We start from the raw sequence: 18,602 nt of genomic DNA, 5'->3' as shown, positions 1-18,602 counted from the left end.
CACTATTTACCACTTTTAGGTTGTTGTCCAACTTCAATTCCAGAGTAATGTCTATAGAGTCTGGATAAATGTATTTTGAATTCTGTTCCAGCTCTGAGCTTTCTCCAGAAAGGAATGTGCGTGGTCTCCATGTGGCAGCACTTGCATAAACACAATGTTAGAGCACAGCTGTCCTTAACTGTGCAGGTGCTGTGTTCTGCCTGGCTGAACAAGCGTCTCTGCTTTCCTGTGGAGCATTTTGGAGCCCTGTAACTGTCCCATGGCTGGGACTTTGTCATTGTGTCAGGTAACTAGGGGCGTGTTAACCTCTGCAATATCCCTGTGAGAAAATATTCTTTCTTACAGGTGGGAGCCTGCGGTTAAGAAAACATCAGGTGCTTGATTTCAGCTTATCCGATGGTTTCACAAAGTAACATCCTTCTTCTGGTGGGTAATCCTGTCCTCTCTGCAGATGGACTGTAGGTAGGAGCTCAGCTTTGGTTTTCTCTGCTGGAAGCAGTTGGGAATCTTGCTGCAAGAGTTCCCTCTTGTGGTCAGGAATTGGGAAATAACTAACACTTTTCTACCTTAAGATGCTCCTTTTGCCACTTTTATGTTGGAATGGTTTCTTATTCAGTCACTCTCTGGCCTTCCTTATTTGTAACAGCCTTTCTTACTTCAGGCTTCTCCAGAAAATTACTGGTAACCTTTTCCAAATTCCTTTTTCCTCTGATATTTAACCTCTGCACTCCTCAGTTTTCCACCCTTGACACATCCTTTCCGCACAAAGGCCACAATAAAGGTGAAGCCCAAACCTGCTTCCTACGGTGGTCTCGCAGAGAGAGGGATTGAGACAAACGTGAAACTAAAACGAAACTCTTGGCCACAGTTTCAGAAGAACAAAACTAAATCAGTTTGTAATTCTGAAGAATTCACTGTTAATAACAAGATTCTGAAAAAGTAAAATTTTGATGGAATATTCCATTCCTACCTGGCAGGAAAAGCCCCACCAGCACCCAGTCCCAGTTTTCCTCGCCTGGTTTTATTTTCCCTACTAGCCCGGGGATCATTTTTTTTTTCCTAAGGAGCTCTAAAACTTAAGCCACAGTTAATCGGTACAAAGTTTCCTGCCTGAATTCAACAAGTCTTGAGATTCTGCTGAGCAGAGAGGGCTGTAGCATAGCTGTGCTCTGTCCTAGGTGACATTCAGGGATGTTAAAAAACAAAATAAGGAAACATCTGGGGTGACCGAAGGCTTTGTCTGCTAACGATGGCAGTGCAAAGCAGCCCTGTGTGACGCAGTCCTGCCCCAACTGGTACTTTGAAGGCTCAGACTTTGTAAATCTGGTCTAGATCTCAAACATCAATACTGCGTCCTACTTAGAAAATTAAGACTAAAGTAGGAGAAGCTGCATCTTTTCGTTTCTTTACCCCATGACCTCCAGAAATAGCTTTTCTGCCACAGAAATGTGTTTCCTCTTGCAATTATTTCCGAACCTGCTCCTCGTGGGAGGCGTCTGTGTCCTGTTTACTCCTTATGTTCACGTTACGTCTGCGTGGCCTCTGCCACAACTGTGCACACCTGGCTTGGAAGTGTCACCCGTGCCGGTGGTTCCTGCCAGATGCTGGTGGCAATGTGAGGTCACCACCCAATATAGCACTTTATGGTGACCACAGGTGACACCAGCTTATTGTGCAGAGATTGGTAAAAATAAATAAGCTTGGAGTGCGTGACGGGCAGCGAGAAGTTGTGTTAGTCCCGCTGCGTTAGGTGTAAAGGGAGGAGCCTTCATGTTGCCAGCTGCAAAATTCCTTCTTAGCATAATTAGGGGAATTAGGAATTTATCTCGTGGGGATAATTAAACCAGCGTGGCTAATTGAGGCCAAGGGGAGCCAGGGCTCCTCTCTCCAAACAGCCTGAATGCTGTCGCAAAGACAATAACCGAGTCCAAAAGCGATAGGATACAGTCTCACTGTGGAAAACCATAAGCTGAAAATTAGATTTATTTTATCAGAGATAAATTCTGGAGGCATCTTCCCATAGTAGAGAAGGAAAAAAGAACCGTTTTAAGAATTCAGGTCGCTTTTATGAAAATCCCTGTAGGAAGCCGACCCCGCTATAACGACCCTGCACCTTCCAACCCGCCGCCTCCGCCTGGTCCCGTATTTCCCCGCACCCCGGGTGTCGTTTCCCGGTACTGCGGCCGGGCCTGGGCAATATGGCGGCGCTGCCCTCCCGCCCCACGTAGCCCTGGCGGACCGGCGGCGCCGCGCTCTCCCCGCTTCTCTATGACTGGCGCCCAACCTGCTCTAGCTCCGGGCGGCGCTCTACCCGCCCTGACATCTTGGTGGTGCCTCTGGGCGGCGGCGCTCTGTGCCGCGGCGGTGCCGTCTCGCTGGGCGGGCCTGGCGGAGCCATGGCGGCTGTGCGGGGCCTGCGGATCTCGGTCAAGGCGGAGGCGGCGGCAGCGGCGGAGCCCCGCGGTCCGGAGCCTGAGCCTATGGAAGTGGAAGAGGGCGAGCTGGAGACCATCCCTGTGAGGCGGTCGCTCCGGGAGCTCATTCCGGTGAGGGGCGTGCGGTGGGGTCAGGGGCGGGGGGGACAAGGAGGGACCGGCTCCTGAGGTGGGGCTGTGAAGGCATTTTGGGGTAGAATCGTGGGAAGAGAGACGATATGGGGTAGGGAGTGAGTGCGGGGAAGTGATGGGATGAGGGTGGGGGGCATGAGGGGACTTCGGGGGATATGAGGGGAGTGTGGGGGAAACGTCGTGAGGGGAAAGGGCCGGGATGTGCTTGGGGAGGAGGGAATCGAGGGGGTGGAAAAGAGGGTTTGGGGTGGAGGGGCGGCCTGTAGAGCAAGGCTGAGGTGGGAAAGTGTGAAAGGGGCACTTGCTGCAAGGGACAGCGAGCAGGGCGTAACTGGGAGAACTGAGTTGGAGGCACTGGAGATGTGGGATCTCGTGAGTGAATTTTGAAGGTTTTCTCCCCCGCCCCCCCCTTTTATATTTTCCCCCCTCTCCTTTTGGCTAGTGGTTCCTATATAAGTTTTGATAGGATCATGTTTATTACATGAAAGTGGGTCACAGCTCTTCTAAACTCTTAAGTAGTCTTTTCCTTTCAAAACTTGTGTACAAATTACTTTAGAAACTAATCCCTCATTAGCTGAGCTACTGGCGTGCTTGAGTTTCTACTCAATACGTGGCCTAAGACAGCACCATAGTGTGCTTCCTTGTGCTTCATGAGTCAGCCTCAGACAATGGAGGTTTTTAACTTTTAAAAAACATTGTTATTTCACTTTTCTTTTTATTTTTAATAGCTCTAAAGATTTGGCAGCTTTAGAGAAACCTCGATGTTGTTACAAAGAAAAGCAGTTAGATAGTGTGTACTTTGGTGTTTCTAAATTGAGCGTGGCCTACTTTCTAGAAAAAGTCCTTTGGCCAAAATAATTATCACGGCACAAATGTAAAGAACACACTCCTAAAGAAAGCGAGATGCGTTCTTCTAGCTCCAAACTTTTGGCAACTGATGGCCTTGAGAGTGCCAGAATGAACAGGGGCTATTGTTAATATGCGAACCATGGAAGGGACAGAATTGGGTCATTGGTCCAGGGTCTGTGTGGTTCAGTGCAGACTTGTGAACTCAGCAGTCCTGATTGATGGAAATGACATTTTTTCCCCCACATCATTCTCCATTTTTACTCTTTATCAGTAGCGTTGTTTCAAAAAAGTAAAGCATCATCTCGCTGGTATTTGGAAGTTAGGTTTGAAATATTGATGGGAGTGAGGGTAAAAGTTACTTCTTTAGTTGTGGATATGGCTTGGTGTTCTGACTTTTGAGTTGCAAATTGACATTTCAAGAGTCAGGTATAACTGTTAAATCTGAAACCAAATTTGTGGAAACTTGCATTAGGAAAGGTGTTTGGTGGCATCTTGTGTGTTGCTGAGAGAAGGTAGCAGACGCAGAAACTAAATTTGTCAAATGAAAGAATCCCTAAAAGTGAAGGCAGTTTGTTTCAGTTCATATGCTTTTAACTTCACAACAACATTGAGAGCTATTGCTTGTGTTCCTGTCTGATGTAGCTTGGAATAAGGATTAAGGAAAAGAGGATGTTTTTCTCATAGAAATGGCCAGATTTTTTTGCAGCTTAGCAATATGCTGCATTCAGTGTTCACAGAGATTTCATCATAATTTTGCTTTGTTTCAGGACACTAGTAGGAGATATGAAAACAAAGCTGGAAGTTTCATTACTGGAATAGATGTAAATTCCAAGGTAATTTTTGTACTCTAGTTCTTCAATATCTTCTAGTTATTGCTGCTGGAGAGGAGGAACCATTTCATTTATTTCTTCCTCAGCTTAGCTTCATGTTCAGATAGCTGGCATCTTCCAAGAACTAGGAAGTTCTTCTTTTGGGGCCTGCATCAGGACAGGATATCTCCTGGAAATTCTAAGAATTATGTTTTTTTAAGTTACAAAAATTTGTGTGCCAAAACTTGAAAATGTTTCTATTGAAATTGCTTTGGTGCCACTTGATATTGCAGGGACAAGTCAGCTGAGTTTTTTTTCCTCTTAGGTGAGTGACAGAAGGAAGAACAAATACTTGGCAGGAAAATCTAGTTTCAGTGCCTTGTATCTTCCGAGGGCATCTTATTGTTTAATTATTTAAGACATAGTTTGAAGAATGTGAATGGCAGTTGCATTTGAATTACTTAAAGTTACATAATTCTGTGGAGCTTCAGAGGTTTAATCCTACAGCTCATCTCTGTACATTTAATACTGAATTGGCTGTTGTTTCATATTGTACAATTGACCGCTATATCGGGCATTTGGTAGTGGAGCAGAAGCATTTTGTCATATACTTTGCGTTAATGAAGCTCAGAAGATCATGCTTATCAGAGAGTACAAAAAGGATTCCAGATGAAGACTGAAAATCAGCTTTTTGTCTTAAATATCTGGCTTGTGTGCATTGTAATTCGGTAAAGAATTTGAAGTCAGGGGAAAACTGTCATCTGTTGTTATGTTCTTTAATGATGCAACTCTGAAAAACTTCAAGAAATGTGGTCAAAGATCTTTTCGCAATCTTTAGAAACTAGTAAAAGGCCCATGTTTATTTGGATATCACTGATGGCAGTTTTTACTTAATCACAGTATATGTTCCAAATTTGACTTTGGTCAGTAAACTCCAAAAAATCCAAATGTTTCCCAATAAATTCTGTAGAATACGGGACTTCCCAGTCAGTTTCAAAAATTGCACAAGATGCACATAACCTGTTGCTCCTGAGCTACTTAAAACCAGCTTGAATGCCTGTCTGAATAAGATCTCTATAGTCAGCACTCCAGTGAGCGTTGTTAAATTCATGCTCAGAGAGACAAGTTTACATTTTTGTATCTATTTAAAAAACAGACAGGGAAACATCTCTATAATCTTAAAAGATGTATTTTCCATGTGGTGGAAATGCGTGTTTTAAGGGAGCTCTTTTTTGAGCACAGCCTCTATATGTTGGTTAGGAAGGAAAATATAATGTTACTGTTCCGTCATGGAGTCTGAGCATTGTCTGAGCCAGCTGGTTTTCCATGCATCTTGATTCCCATTATGTTACTGGACCTACATTAAAACTATCATGTGTCGCAGAAATGTTTTAGTGAATCATTTTGACACCCTGAGACTTAGAGGTCTCTTCAGAATTAATACTATTATTAATATAGATGATCTCTGGTAGATTTTCGTTTGAAATATCTGGTCTTTCAGTACCACTTGCTGGGAATGCTGTTGTCATTCCTGTTTTGACTACGTTGTTTTGCATTTTGAAGGAAGCAATTGAGAAAAAGGAACAAAGAGCAAAGCGCTTTCATTTTCGAGCTGAAGTGAATCTCGCCCAAAGGAATGTGGCGCTGGATCGGGACATGATGAAGAAAGGTATGAGTTTATCTTTGCAAAGACCAGACCTTGGTCACTGTTCGGAGGACTCTGTGCCCCATGCACAGTGAGATCAGATTCTGTGCTGTGTGCCCCTAGATGGCAAACTGGCCATGTTGGAATATCAGCAGATCAGCCAGGAGGGGTGGGTATGCAACGGAGTGGTGCTTTTGGCATCCAGTTAGTTCTTGAGGTTTTTATTTCCACCTGGCAGCTTGGACCCACTAAGCTGTGGCCTCGCAGAGCTCTGCATCAGATGACACAAGTGCACACGTTTTATATGTGTGTCCTGGTCACAGGCCTCATTAGCATTCTGGCTCATTAGTACTTAATGGTAGTACTTTGGCAGCATTTAAAAAAGGAATGTTTTTAAGGCGGTTTGATTGCTATGCAGTGCCTGCATCTACCACTGCTTGTAATGTTACATCTTTTTAAACCTCGATATATTGAAGTTTAGCATTGTGGAATAGTAAATCAAGTTATGGCGTTTTAAAATTCTGTACATCATACTTTGCTTTAATTAGCTTCTCTTCAGCTTCTTCAAAATGTTTGCTTTATAAACCCATATGTTACTAATATAAAAGCTTAGTCTGTGGAAATGAGTACCAGATTTTTATCTCTTCCTCTTATAGCAATTCCGAAAGTGAGATTGGACACAATTTACATTTGTGGAGTGGATGAGATGAGTACACAGGACATCTTTGCCTATTTCAAAGAGTATCCTCCTGCTCATATTGAGTGGTTGGATGATACATCATGTAAGTAAACAGAGTTTTTGTCTGTAATTCTTATGCTTTTTAAATATTGCTCACTGCTGTAATTCAGATGTCTTAGTGGCTTTCAAAGTCACTGATCTGTGTCTCAATTTCCATGTCATTTGCCTTAGTCTTAGCATATGATGAAAATCAAACCCACTATCTGGTTGAGTATTTATTATTGGGAAGAACATAGAAGAACTTGAAGGTGTCTTAAGTGGGGAAAAAAAAAAGGTCTAAAATTTTGTGCTGCTTACATCTTGACATAAATAATGTACCGGCTTCTGAGTGTCACAAAAGGTGACATTGTGAGCGCAGATGATTGAGCTGTATGCAGTTAGACAGGTCGGGGTGGTTTTGTGCTGCAAAGGAGCAGACTTGTTGTCTTATTTGTTCAGTGCATTCTCAAGGAGAAACTAGTGGGTGGAAGGAGGTAGCAGCTGAATGGGATTTCCATAGGTTGGAAAAGGGATGTAAATTCGCGTTGGAAGGGCTGTTTTGGGGTGTAAGCATGCAGTGAGATTGCTAGAAAGATAGTTAACGTGTGTACACTATAATGTATACTTGAGCAGTCTCCTGTTTTCACGTTTTTTTGGAAAAGATTAACAGAATTCTGCAACAAAGTCCAAGGTTCTGCTAAATTGCCAAAGGGGAAAAAAAAGATCAAGGCTGATTTCTTCTTTTTTCCCCCTTTAATTGCATTTGTGTGCCAACAAAAGTCATGGAATACACTGAGCCTGGTCCAATATCCTAATCTGCTCTGCTCAGGAAATTCTAATATATATGGTAGTGTGTTTCTGTGGTTTTTATTTGGTTTTGATCAGTTGTTTTGTATGTTTTTTGGTAAGCTGTGTGCCCTCCAGCTTATCAAGCATGTTAAAGAATCTGACTTTCCCTACAAGAGATATATCTGATTATTTTTTTTGTCACGTCACTTTATAAGAATGTGTCTGAACTTCTGTCAGTAATTTCCCTCCAGTAATGCATTGTGCGTGACTGATGATACAAACTGTATTTTGTTTTTCTGTGTGTTTCTATATGTCATAGGTAATGTGGTCTGGCTTGACGAAGTAACAGCGACACGGGCTCTAATAAATATGAGTTCGTTACCTGATCAGGAGAAAACAAAAAGCAGAGAAAACAATGAAGAGAAGACAGCTGAAAAAAACAAGAAAGGTAGATTGAGATATGCATATATAGGCATCATCTAGTTAAATCAATGCAACTTTAAACTTGTGCTTGGGTACTGCATAATGTAAATTACTGAAGGAGCTTCTATCGTATAGTTTCAGGTAAATGTATTCTGCCACTTTAAAAAAGGCTTTCATCTTGGAAACCTTTTGAAGAAGCTGCTTCTTAAAAGGTGGGTTGGAGCCAGACCAAAAGCAGTAATTCAGTTGATACTGAACATGTTAGATGCAGGGTTACATTCAGATACGAACTGCTGGAGAGAATCCAGCACAGAGCCATGGAGATGCTGAAGGGAGTGGAGCATCTCCTGTGTGAGGAAAGGCTGAGGGAGCTGGGGCTCTGGAGCTGGAGAAGAGGAGACTGAGGGGTGACCTCATTAATGTTTACAGATATCTAAAGGGTGAGTGTCAGGAGGATGGAGCCAGGCTCTTCTCGGTGACAACCAATGATAGGACAAGGGGTAACGGGTTCAAACTGGAACACAAAAGGTTCCACTTAAATTTGAGAAGAAACTTCTTCTCAGTAAGGGTGCCAGAGCCTGGCCCAGGCTGCCCAGGGGGATTGTGGAGTCTCCTACTCTGGAGACATTCAAACCCGCCTGGACACCTTCCTGTGGAACCTCATCTGGGTGTTCCTGCTCCGGCAGGAGGATTGGACTGGATGAGCTTTGAGGTCCCTTCCAATCCCTGACATTCTGTGATTCTGTGAAAAAATCTCTACAAGCGTCTCACAATTTTGGTAGTTCTGGAAGCATGTACTCTTCTGTTAGTTATTTCACTTCAAAATTAAGTCACTAAGATTTTTTTTTTCTCCTCTTCTCAGAAACTTCTAAGCTTTTGAATAATAACTTACATTGTTAGTAACCAATACTTGTAGATATTTGCAGCATTTTAAAGGGAGGCTGAAGGAAATGGGCTCTTATACTCCTTTTACAGTCTTGGCCTTGCTGATCTCTGTCATGCCCTGAAATGCAGTGCAATTTCATTTGCTTTCAAAGAATGAAATCAATAATCCATGTGTGCTGCCGCAGGCAGTTACCTGCACGGGGGCTGCCTAGTTCATGTGATTCTGTGCTCATGCATGCTTCAAATTTCTGTGGACATTGACTGGTTTGGTTATTCTCTAGGCTGCACAGAAGAAAGGATAACACCTTCAGTTTGATTTCAGAGAATGTAGGTAATAACTGAATGTGACTGACACTAAAATGGAGGTGTTTCTTTCTTTCCAATTATTTTCCTTTTTAGAAAAACAGGAGGAAAGTTCTGATGACGAGACAGAAGAAGGCGAGGTTGAGGATGACAATTCAAGTGACGTTGAGGTCAGTACTGAAGGAAAATGAAAACACTCTTATGGAAGTTTTGCTCTGGATTAAAGTCTTCATAACGTTCTAGTTTTAACCATATATATTTGCAATTCACAATTTAATTATTGAAGTAGACTAGAGGGGAAAATGGCAGGAAGCACAGATACGCTGTTGGTGAGAACAGGTGCATAAGAGGCTTTTGTGAAAGTGGATTTGAAGAGTACTGAGGCATCCAGCATGTAGGAGCTGGACTGGCTGCTCTTTTCTGCTGAGAGGAGGCAACGAAAGAACCATAAGGCAAGGGAAGGGAATGACCTTTCAACAGGGAAGGCAGCACTTAAAGAGACAGAGTATTTAGGCTGTCTGTCCATAGACATGTGTGCAAATCAGCATACGCATTGATGTTTTGTAAGGAATTTAATCTTCATGGGCTGAAAATATAATAGGTGTGATTAGTACTTTCTTTAGGAATGGCTTAGTGAACACAGAAGTCTGAATTTTAGTTTCTGTAAAGCAGATATAAACTAAAATAACGTTACGAAGGAAGAGAAGGAAATGTTTTAAATCTTTAGGGAAAATTACTTCAAAAATGCACATTAGCTTGTCAAGAAAAAAGCAGAACATAATTTGAAAAGTAACTTTCTTAATAATCAGTTGTTTTCTTCTCTGTAAGCAACCAGTTTTGGTTCAACAGTAATTTTTTTTTTGAGTCCAAAATACCTTTTTTGCCTCCCAAAGTTGGATGCCCTCTCCCAGGTAGAAGAGGATTCTCTCCTGCGTAATGATCTTCGCCCTGCCAATAAACTGGCTAAAGGAAACAAGCTATTCATGAGATTTGCTACTAAAGGTAAATGAACAGCTTAGCAAGCATAATGAATTAACGGCTTGTCGTTTTATTTGTTGGCTAGTGACTTGAAGTACCTCATTTTTATTTGCAAAATTGTTAGGGGTTTTTGCTAATCAATAAGTATTATGATTTTGCAATAAATCCGCATTTAATCACAGAATCGACTGGGTTGGAAAAGACCTCAGAGATCATCAAGTCCAACCCTTGGTCCAACTCCAGTCCATTCACTAGATCATGGCACTAAGTGCCATGTCCAATCTCAGTTTAAAAACCTCCAGGGCCGGTGAGTCCAGCACCTCCCTGGGCAGCCATTCCAATGCTGACCACTCTCTCTGCACAGAATTGCTTTCTAATCTCCAGCCTCAATTTCCCCTGGCAGAGTTGAAGCCCGTGCCCCCTTGTCCTATTGCAGACTGCCTGGGAGAAGAGACCAATCTCCACCTGGCTAGAACTGCCCTTCAGGTCGTTCTAGAGAGTGCTGAGCTCACCTCTCAGCCTCCTCTTCTCCAGACTAAACAAACCCAGCTCCCTCAGCCTCTCCCCATAGGGCTTGTGTTCAAGTCCCTTCCCCAGTCTTGTTACTCTTCTCTGTACCCGCTCCAGCACTTCCATCTCTTTCCTGAACTGAGGGGCCCAGAACTGAACACAATACTCCAGGTGTGGCCTCCCCAATGCAGAGCATAGGGGAAGGATCACTGCCCTTGTCCTGCTGGCCACGCTCTTTTGGATACAGGACAGGATACTATTGACCTTCTTGGCCACCTGGGCACACTGTTGGCTCATGTTGAGCTTCCTGTCCATTAGTCCCCCCAGGTCCCTTTCTGCCTGACTGCTCTCCAGCCACTCTGTGCCCAGCCTGGAGCGCGGCAGGGGGTTGTTGTGACCAAAGTGCAGGACCCGGCACTTGGCCTTGTTGAACTTCATCCCATTGGAATCAACCCATTTTTCCAGTCTATCCAGATCCCTCTGCAGAGCCCTCCTGCCTTCCAGCAGGTCAACACTCCCTCCCAACTTGGTGTCATCAGCAGATTTGCTGATGATGGTCTCAAACCCCTCATCTAAATCATCAATAAAGATGTTCAACAGGACTGGACCCAACACTGACCCCTGGGGGACACCACTAGTGACTGGCCGTCAGCTGGATGCAGCCCTATTCACCATGTGTGAATTAGATTTGGTTCAAGTTTTCAATCTAATCGATTAGATTTGGTTCAAGTTTGAATGAAAATTACTGTACATAAAATTGGGCTCAGGGCATTCTTCTCAATACCACAGGGTAGGTTTTATCATGCCCTTCTCCGTAGAGGTAAATTTCATGTTTTATAAATATGAACATCATTTGAAACACTAATGAGCTATTAGTGGAAATTATTGCTAAATACAGTTGAGTTATTAAACTATGAGTAAAATGAAAATCCGTATCATTTCTGGGCCAGGTGGGAAGTGACACATCCATAAAGAAAAGAAAGGTCATGAATAAGGTAAGTATGGCCTCCAGCAGTTGCAGGGGGATGTAATGCTCTGTTAAGCTGATCTGTAGAAACTCAATCTCCTTAGAATTAAGTTTCTAGACACAGAACTGTGGTGGCAGGAGAAATTTCAGAGGTGTCAGCAAAATTGTGTTCTTTGTGAAGGAGAATGAAGTAACGCTGATTTGTAAGGCACGTTCAGTTGTACTTTCACTGTGTCTTTGACTGGATGGTTATTTGTTTTTATGCTAGTGTTGTAAGATATATTCTAAGAGGGAAATATTCCTTTAATTTATGGGTTTTTTCAGATGACAAAAAAGAGCTGGGAGCTGCAAGGCGAAGCCAGTATTACATGAAATACGGCAATCCAAATTATGGAGGCATGAAGGGGATTCTTAGCAATTCTTGGTGAGTATTTGATAGAAGAATTGCAACATTGTAGGTAATTGGACAAGATAGTCCAAACTGGTTTTAATTTGTGGATTTTCTTTCTATTCAATTTATTCAGGAGCTTCTTATGTGTAAATAGTGTTTTTACAATTTGACTATGAATTTGCAAGGGGAGTACTTGCTCATGAAAAGAATGCTTATATTCAAAACATTCAGAACATAAATGTATGTCTGCTATCAAAATGAGCGATAATTGCGTGTGCTTAATCCAGGACTGAATATGACTCATTCCTGATGCCTTTTCTTTGTCAGGAGTCTCATTCTTTTTATGGTGTTTCAGGAAGAGAAGATACCATTCACGTCGGATCCATCGGGATGTGATAAAGAAAAGGACACTTATTGGGGATGATGTTGGCTTGACTCCTCCTTACAAACATCGTCATTCAGGTAATCGATGCTGACATGTTGACTCGATAGGAACACAACGGGGGAATGAAGGGCTGGAAAGGACCTTAATGCCTTGTATAATCATCTGCACTGTGTGAAACTCAAATGTACTTTTAAAAAATATTTCTATGACTAAATCACATTTTAAGAGTTCACAGGGAATAACTGAGGTAGAAACTTCACACTACTCATTGCCTTACCAAAATAGCCGCTGCTTTCTACGTGATATTTTTATTTTACAGATTTAGGACATGGGGGCTATAACATCAAGGGCAAAAAGAAGAGTCGACTTTAAACTTCTTGGCAGTCTGTCATACTTGTTATGTCAATTCTTCTGTTCAATTAAAAAGCAAGCTCTAGATGTCGAACAATAAATATTAGGACTTTCTATTAAGTAGGCTTAGGAACGATGTACTGCACCTACTGCAGAGGCAGTTGTACTTTATATCTTCAGTCCGACTTTATGCTTGAGCAGGCTTCTGAGATAGTGAACACCATGGACTTTTTTCTACTATGGTAATTTTCTTCCACTTAGGCTATTCTGTAATATAGATTACACTTAGTATATTTTGCAAAATATTCTCTCTCTTTAGCCTTGGAGAACTCCTAAGACTCATTTGTAGTTGAACATTAATTACAGTGATTTTTTTTTGCCTTGAATTTAAGGTACCGTATATGAATGCTAAACTTCGGTTTATTTGAATCGGTTTGTTTTGCTACAGGCTTAGTAAATGTTCCTGAGGAACCTATTGAGGAGGAAGAAGAGGAGGAGGAAGATCAGGATATGGATGAAGATGACAGAGTTGTGGTTGAGTACCGTGATGAACTGCAAGCTTTCAAACAGTCCCGAGAGCGCAGCGCAGCCCGACGATCGAGTGCTAGCGCGTCCGATTCGGATGAAATGGACTATGACCTTGAACTGAAAATGATATCAACGCCCTCTCCCAAAAAGAGCATGAAAATGACGATGTATGCAGATGAGGTGGAATCACAACTGAAAAATATTAGGTAAAAGTTTCTTATTCTTTAAAAGTATCAGTGAAAAGGAATTTAAATTTTGATCAGTGGCAGAGGTGTCAAAGCTTAAAGAAAAACTGCTGGAGCTACTTTTTCTATTCTTAACGTGATCTTGTAGTAGATATTTTTAAAAGAAATGCAAAATACAGAAAACAGTGATGCAGGCTTTAAATTACAATTAACATTTTTAAAATATAGCTTCCTCTGCAGATTTCTGTAACCTTCCTTATTGATGAAAATGAAGCTTGAGTACAAATCAATAGAAATTTATGCAAGCAAGCACAATTAATTTCTTGCATTTCATAGGTAGGCCAGGGGGAAAGAATTTGTCTTTCTCTTTTCTCTTTATCCCTTCCTCTTTCCTCAGAAAGAAGAATAACCCTTAAGTGTTGACGATAAAAATGAATTTATATTCATTGTGAGCGTATCAACCAAAGTTGTATATAATGTAGATTGTTAACAGTAACATGTCCCTTCAGTAGGATGATTATACTTCATTATAATGTAAGGTCTTTAAAGGATTTTGAGGTTGCTTATCTGCTCTGAATTCTGACCTAGTGGCACTGCCTTGAGGAGCCAAACTCAATACCTGCGTGGGAATGGATGTTGAGGTGTTAATGTGATTAGTGCTGAACTTGGGATTCTGACTGGAACACATGCTCTTCTACATGATGTTTTTACCTCTTTCTCAGTAGAGGAATCCTGATACTGCTGTTTGCTATGATGTAGTTTTACATACAAGGAGACATAAGAACTATACTAGACTTCATTTTATTTCAGGGATGTTTATCTATTATTATTTTTTTAGGAATTCCATGCGAGCAGATAGCATAGCAACCAGCAACATCAAGAATCGGATTGGCAGTAAAGGATCATTGGAGAAAGTTGCAGATGTAAGACTACTGTTAGAAGAAAAACGTCAGAATAATATTGGGCCACGTCAGCCAAACAGCACTGTAAAATCAGGTAATTTTAAACTCTCGTATCATGCAGAGTTGTGACTGGCTTGTTAAAAGGTTATATTCATTTCACATTTGTGCTCCGCTGGAGCCAGCAAACCTGAGGGAATTCCATTCAGCAGCTGTTTCTGCATCCATACAGTTAATTTTTCCTCACAAAGAGGCTGAAATGGGGATTGCTTGGAGGAAAAATGAAATATATTTGAGTTAAGAGTGACATCTATTTTTATCCAGTTTATGTGCCTGTTTGTGTTTTCCCGCACTTGGTCCTGTTTGATTTGCTCACTCCTTGGGGCAGATTCCATATGAGAAACGTAGCATGCGGGGGAGTTCTTGTGCAAAATGAAACATCAGTATGTTTAAGATTCTTATAATTTGGTTTTCATTTTATTCTGCAAAATAACAAGTGGTATTACAATTCTAAAGCAAGAATTATTGAAGGGATACCCATTTTCGTATGAGTATACCTCATGCTGGACACATACACACTGTGCTGCTAAAACAGCAATGTGGCGAGCCATGGAATAATTTAGTTTTCAATCATCTGGAGAGAGCACAACCTGAAAACACTAAATGTCAGATTTATTGCCAAAAAAGAAAAAAGAAATGTGGATAAATTTTACTTCAGACGTTGCCAGGACTGCAATCTGAGTATAAATAGTACAGAAAAGATAAAACCAGAGAATCTGTCTAGTTTCAAGTTGTACAAATTGTGGATGAACATGAAATTAGCTGGCAGAACTATAGTAAATGCAATGTGATTTTTGTCATTTTAATCACTGAAAATATCCCTAGATGTGCGGCAGAGACTGGGAAAAAGACCACATTCTCCAGAAATTAAACCTCCCAGTAGCACTTCTGCTCCTCGTCGAGAACCAATATCAGATGTACACAGCCGTCTGGGAATCCCCAAACAAGATGTAAAAGGCCTCTACTCTGACACCAGAGAGAAGAAATCAGGTTAGTTTTATGGAGTAAATGCAATACTGCAATTCCTTTGAGTTTAGAGTATAAGAGAAATTTCAGCAGAAAATCATGAAGGGTCTTCAGTTGAGTGAAATTGAATTGGCAAATGTTTCACAGAATCACAGGATGTCAGGGATTGGAATGGACCTCGAAAGCTCGTCCAGTGCAATCCCCCTGCCGGAGCAGGAACACCCAGCTGAGGTTCCACAGGAAGGTGTCCAGGCGGGTTTGAATGTCTGCAGAGAAGGAGACTCCACAACCTCCCTGGGCAGCCTGGGCCAGGCTCTGGCACCCTCACTGAGAAGAAGTTTCTTCTCAAATTTAAGTGGAACTTTTTGTGTTCCAGTTTGAACCCGTTACCCCTTGTCCTATCATTGGTTGTCACCAAGAAGAGCCTGGCTCCATCCTCCTGACACTCACCCTTTAGATATCTGTAAACATTAATGAGGTCACCCCTCAGTCTCCTCTTCTCCAGCTCCAGAGCCCCAGCACCCTCAGCCTTTCCTCACACGGGAGATGCTCCACTCCCTTCAGCATCTTTGTTGCACTGTGCTGGACTCTTTCCAGCAGTTCCCTGTCCTTCTGGAGCTGAGGGGCCACAACTGGACACAATATTCCAGATGTCGTCTCAGCAGAGCAGAGTAGAGGGGCAGGAGAACCTCTCTGACCTACTGACCACCCCCTTCTAATCCACCCCAGGATGCCATTGGCCTTCCTGGCCACAAGGGCCCAGTGCTGGCTCACGGTCATCCTGCTGTCCACCAGGACCCCCAGGTCCATTTCCCCTATGCTGCTCTCTAATAGGTCATTCCCCAGCTTATACTGGAACCTGGGGTTTGTTCAGAGCTTTCAAATCTAAGTACCTATAGGTGGGTTGAGCCGAATACTCAAATACAAAATTTTAATATAGAGATGCTTAAAACTAGAGAACTACTTTGGAACTGGTCAAAACCTGCAGACCTTTGTGTAGCATTCGCTGCAAATGGAAAACAGCGAGCAAGACTGCACTGAGTTTTCCATATTTTAATTTCAACTACTGCTTCAAAGCATAGTGAGTTCCATGCCAAACGTTTCGGTGGGAGGAGCATGAGGAGTTTAGAGATGCAGTAAATATAAGACTCGGTTCCCTGCTTTCTCCAGAATTCCTTTTAGTCCTGTATATTTTTTTGAATATTTGTTTTTCATCTAATTAGGTAATTTATGGACCCGATTAGGGTCTGCTCCAAAGACACAAGAAAAGACTTCGGATAAACCTGAAAACTCTGTGGCATCTCCAGAGGAAGATGATTCAGAGCTCCAGCGGGTTTGGGGTGCTCTCATTAAGGAAAAAGAACAGTCTCGGCAAAAAAAGAGTCGATTGGATAATTTGCCATCTCTACAAATTGAAATCAGCCGAGAAAGCAGTTCTGGATCAGACACGGAATCATGATTGTTTTCACATTCTGATCCTCAAGGTTGTGACTCTGCAGCGTGGCGAGATTTCCTTTGCCCGAACGCTGGACACTGGCAAAGACTCTGCAGTGAAGGTTCCAGAAGCATCTCTTTTCTTTTTATACGAAAACAGAGATGCATGTGCCACTTAAAACCTAAAGCAGTCACGTTTGTCTAGAGTCTGTGGTTGGCCCTGTGTTACGTAGGGCATTGTCATCCGTGTTTATTACAGCAAACCTGTCGTTAATTCTAGCAGAACGATCTTCCCCGAGCTTTGAACTTAAGGGGCAGAAATGCTCTGCATTTTTAAGATGACCTTTTTGTTCTTGATATTTTTAACATGGAGCCTTTTAACAAAATCTCTTACACAGTTCATCCAAAGAACAGGGCATTTCATAATCAATATCACTGTCTTGCCCTTCTGGCTCTTACCAGCACCTCTCCTTTCCTCTTGAAGTAATAACAATAATGCTTCCTGGGTAGGCAGCCAGCAAGGAGAAAGCAGAAAGGGACTGGGATATTCCCTTCCTCCAAAATACTGAATGTGGATTCAAGTTACACGTTTAGTACAGTGAAATTTCCTATAGTATCCAAGTAGCATCACTGCTCTCAAGGAATTCTGCTCAGCAATTTCGGTGATGCTACGTTCTGCTGTAGTAGGGATTGAGTTGTTCAAGACTGCGAAGCTGGGTGTTTGAGAATTGTGTGAATTCCCGAGAGTTTAAATTTGCGTTACATCATGACAAATTGTATTTCTTTCATTTCGTCTGTATTATGTTTTGAAGAAATCTAACCGTTTAAAAACATTTTTATATTTGTGAGAATTTTCCTGTTGGCCATGGTGAAAGCTATAGTGGTGTTTTCCTATGTGCTGTTTAACTATGTATATATATAACAAAGAGAAGGAAAACTATAGGATCACTGTCTCATGTCAATATTTTTGAATGTTCTTATTGTATAGTACAAGTGGATGTGCACATGGTTGACTTCTTACATTCAGCTTTTTTACCCACGTGCCCTCTCTAGGTAGCAGAAAGGTTTGATCAGTGTGCAACTGCGCTTGTTTTCTTGTTGCCTACGGCATTTATTTTGATTGCCTGTAATTCTAAATAAGGAATAATGCTGGGGCATCATATTCTGATAAACAGCACAGGTAGCAAGAACATCGCCTGCCACTTTTTGATAGTCTGAAAGTTTGTTTGCATTTTCCCTATTTCCTAGATTCTGTCAGTCCAAAATATCTATGAAGATCTCTTTTCCCCTTTCTGATTTCTAACAAACAAGTGTTTTCTCTTTTTTTCCCCTGTTTTTGTACTAAGTTGAAGTAGGTTTGAGGCTTCACAGAAGCAAGGACTCCGCAGTTAACTTTTCTTATTGCTTTATTATGTGTAAGAATTGCAGCGTGAAAAAGGTAAAATGAAAGGTACCGTGACTAGAAGGGTAATCTGGGGACTGACTGGGCTTCAGGCCTTATTATTTTCTTCTTTTGTGACACTCATCCTTGATTTTATATTTAATTATTGAATATATAAATATGTCTCATAAAAGTACTGTTGAGAGTAAATGACTGCAATGTCTGATCACTGTAATAATTCATTTTAACGTGTGCTTTCATTAATATCCCTTCCAAAGCTTTCACACAGAATCATACTGGTACCGTACCCGTTTCTCAAGATCCTGATAAAATTTATTTAGCCAGTGTCTTTTTTTGCCAGTAAACCTTTGTCTTGTGTTTTGAATCCATTATGACCTTTCGATTTTCTGAAAGGAGGTGGTAGATACGACTCACGAGGACAAGACTTCTGCATCCTGGTGAACCCTTGTGTGGTTTTAAGCTCAGCGACTGGTCGTGCTCTGCTCTTGGCGTTGCTGATAACCGCTGTGTTTCCATGTAAATATTTGGAATTTGAGCCTGGCGAAGGACAGACTTGCT

General features: G+C 41.8%; 1 protein-coding gene across 1 annotated transcript; it reads left to right on the top strand.

Moving 5' to 3' along the window:
* Positions 1-342: 342 nt before the first annotated feature.
* Positions 343-18,261, top strand: NCBP3 (nuclear cap binding subunit 3). The gene is made up of 13 exons (XM_065853284.2): positions 343-2,546; positions 4,184-4,249; positions 5,789-5,894; positions 6,527-6,652; positions 7,697-7,825; positions 9,085-9,158; positions 9,882-9,990; positions 11,768-11,867; positions 12,190-12,296; positions 13,019-13,304; positions 14,122-14,279; positions 15,068-15,232; positions 16,432-18,261. Exons 1-13 carry the CDS (start codon positions 2,397-2,399, stop codon positions 16,665-16,667), a joined length of 1,812 nt encoding a protein of 603 aa, XP_065709356.1. The 5' UTR covers positions 343-2,396; the 3' UTR covers positions 16,668-18,261.
* Positions 18,262-18,602: the final 341 nt, after the last annotated feature.

Source organism: Patagioenas fasciata, chromosome 19, assembly GCF_037038585.1.
Source record: "Patagioenas fasciata isolate bPatFas1 chromosome 19, bPatFas1.hap1, whole genome shotgun sequence".
In the NCBI taxonomy this organism is placed as follows: Eukaryota; Metazoa; Chordata; class Aves; order Columbiformes; family Columbidae; genus Patagioenas; species Patagioenas fasciata.
This window is presented reverse-complemented; position numbering and strand designations above follow the sequence as displayed.

Bases quoted from the DNA above. Each gene is read 5' to 3' on its own strand.
- NCBP3 (XM_065853284.2), top strand. From the start codon at position 2,397: ATGGCGGCTGTGCGGGGCCTGCGGATCTCGGTCAAGGCGGAGGCGGCG. The intron at 2,547-4,183 runs GTGAGGGGCGTG...GCTTTGTTTCAG, and splicing joins CGCTCCGGGAGCTCATTCCG to GACACTAGTAGGAGATATGA. The intron at 6,653-7,696 runs GTAAGTAAACAG...TATATGTCATAG, and splicing joins GTGGTTGGATGATACATCAT to GTAATGTGGTCTGGCTTGAC.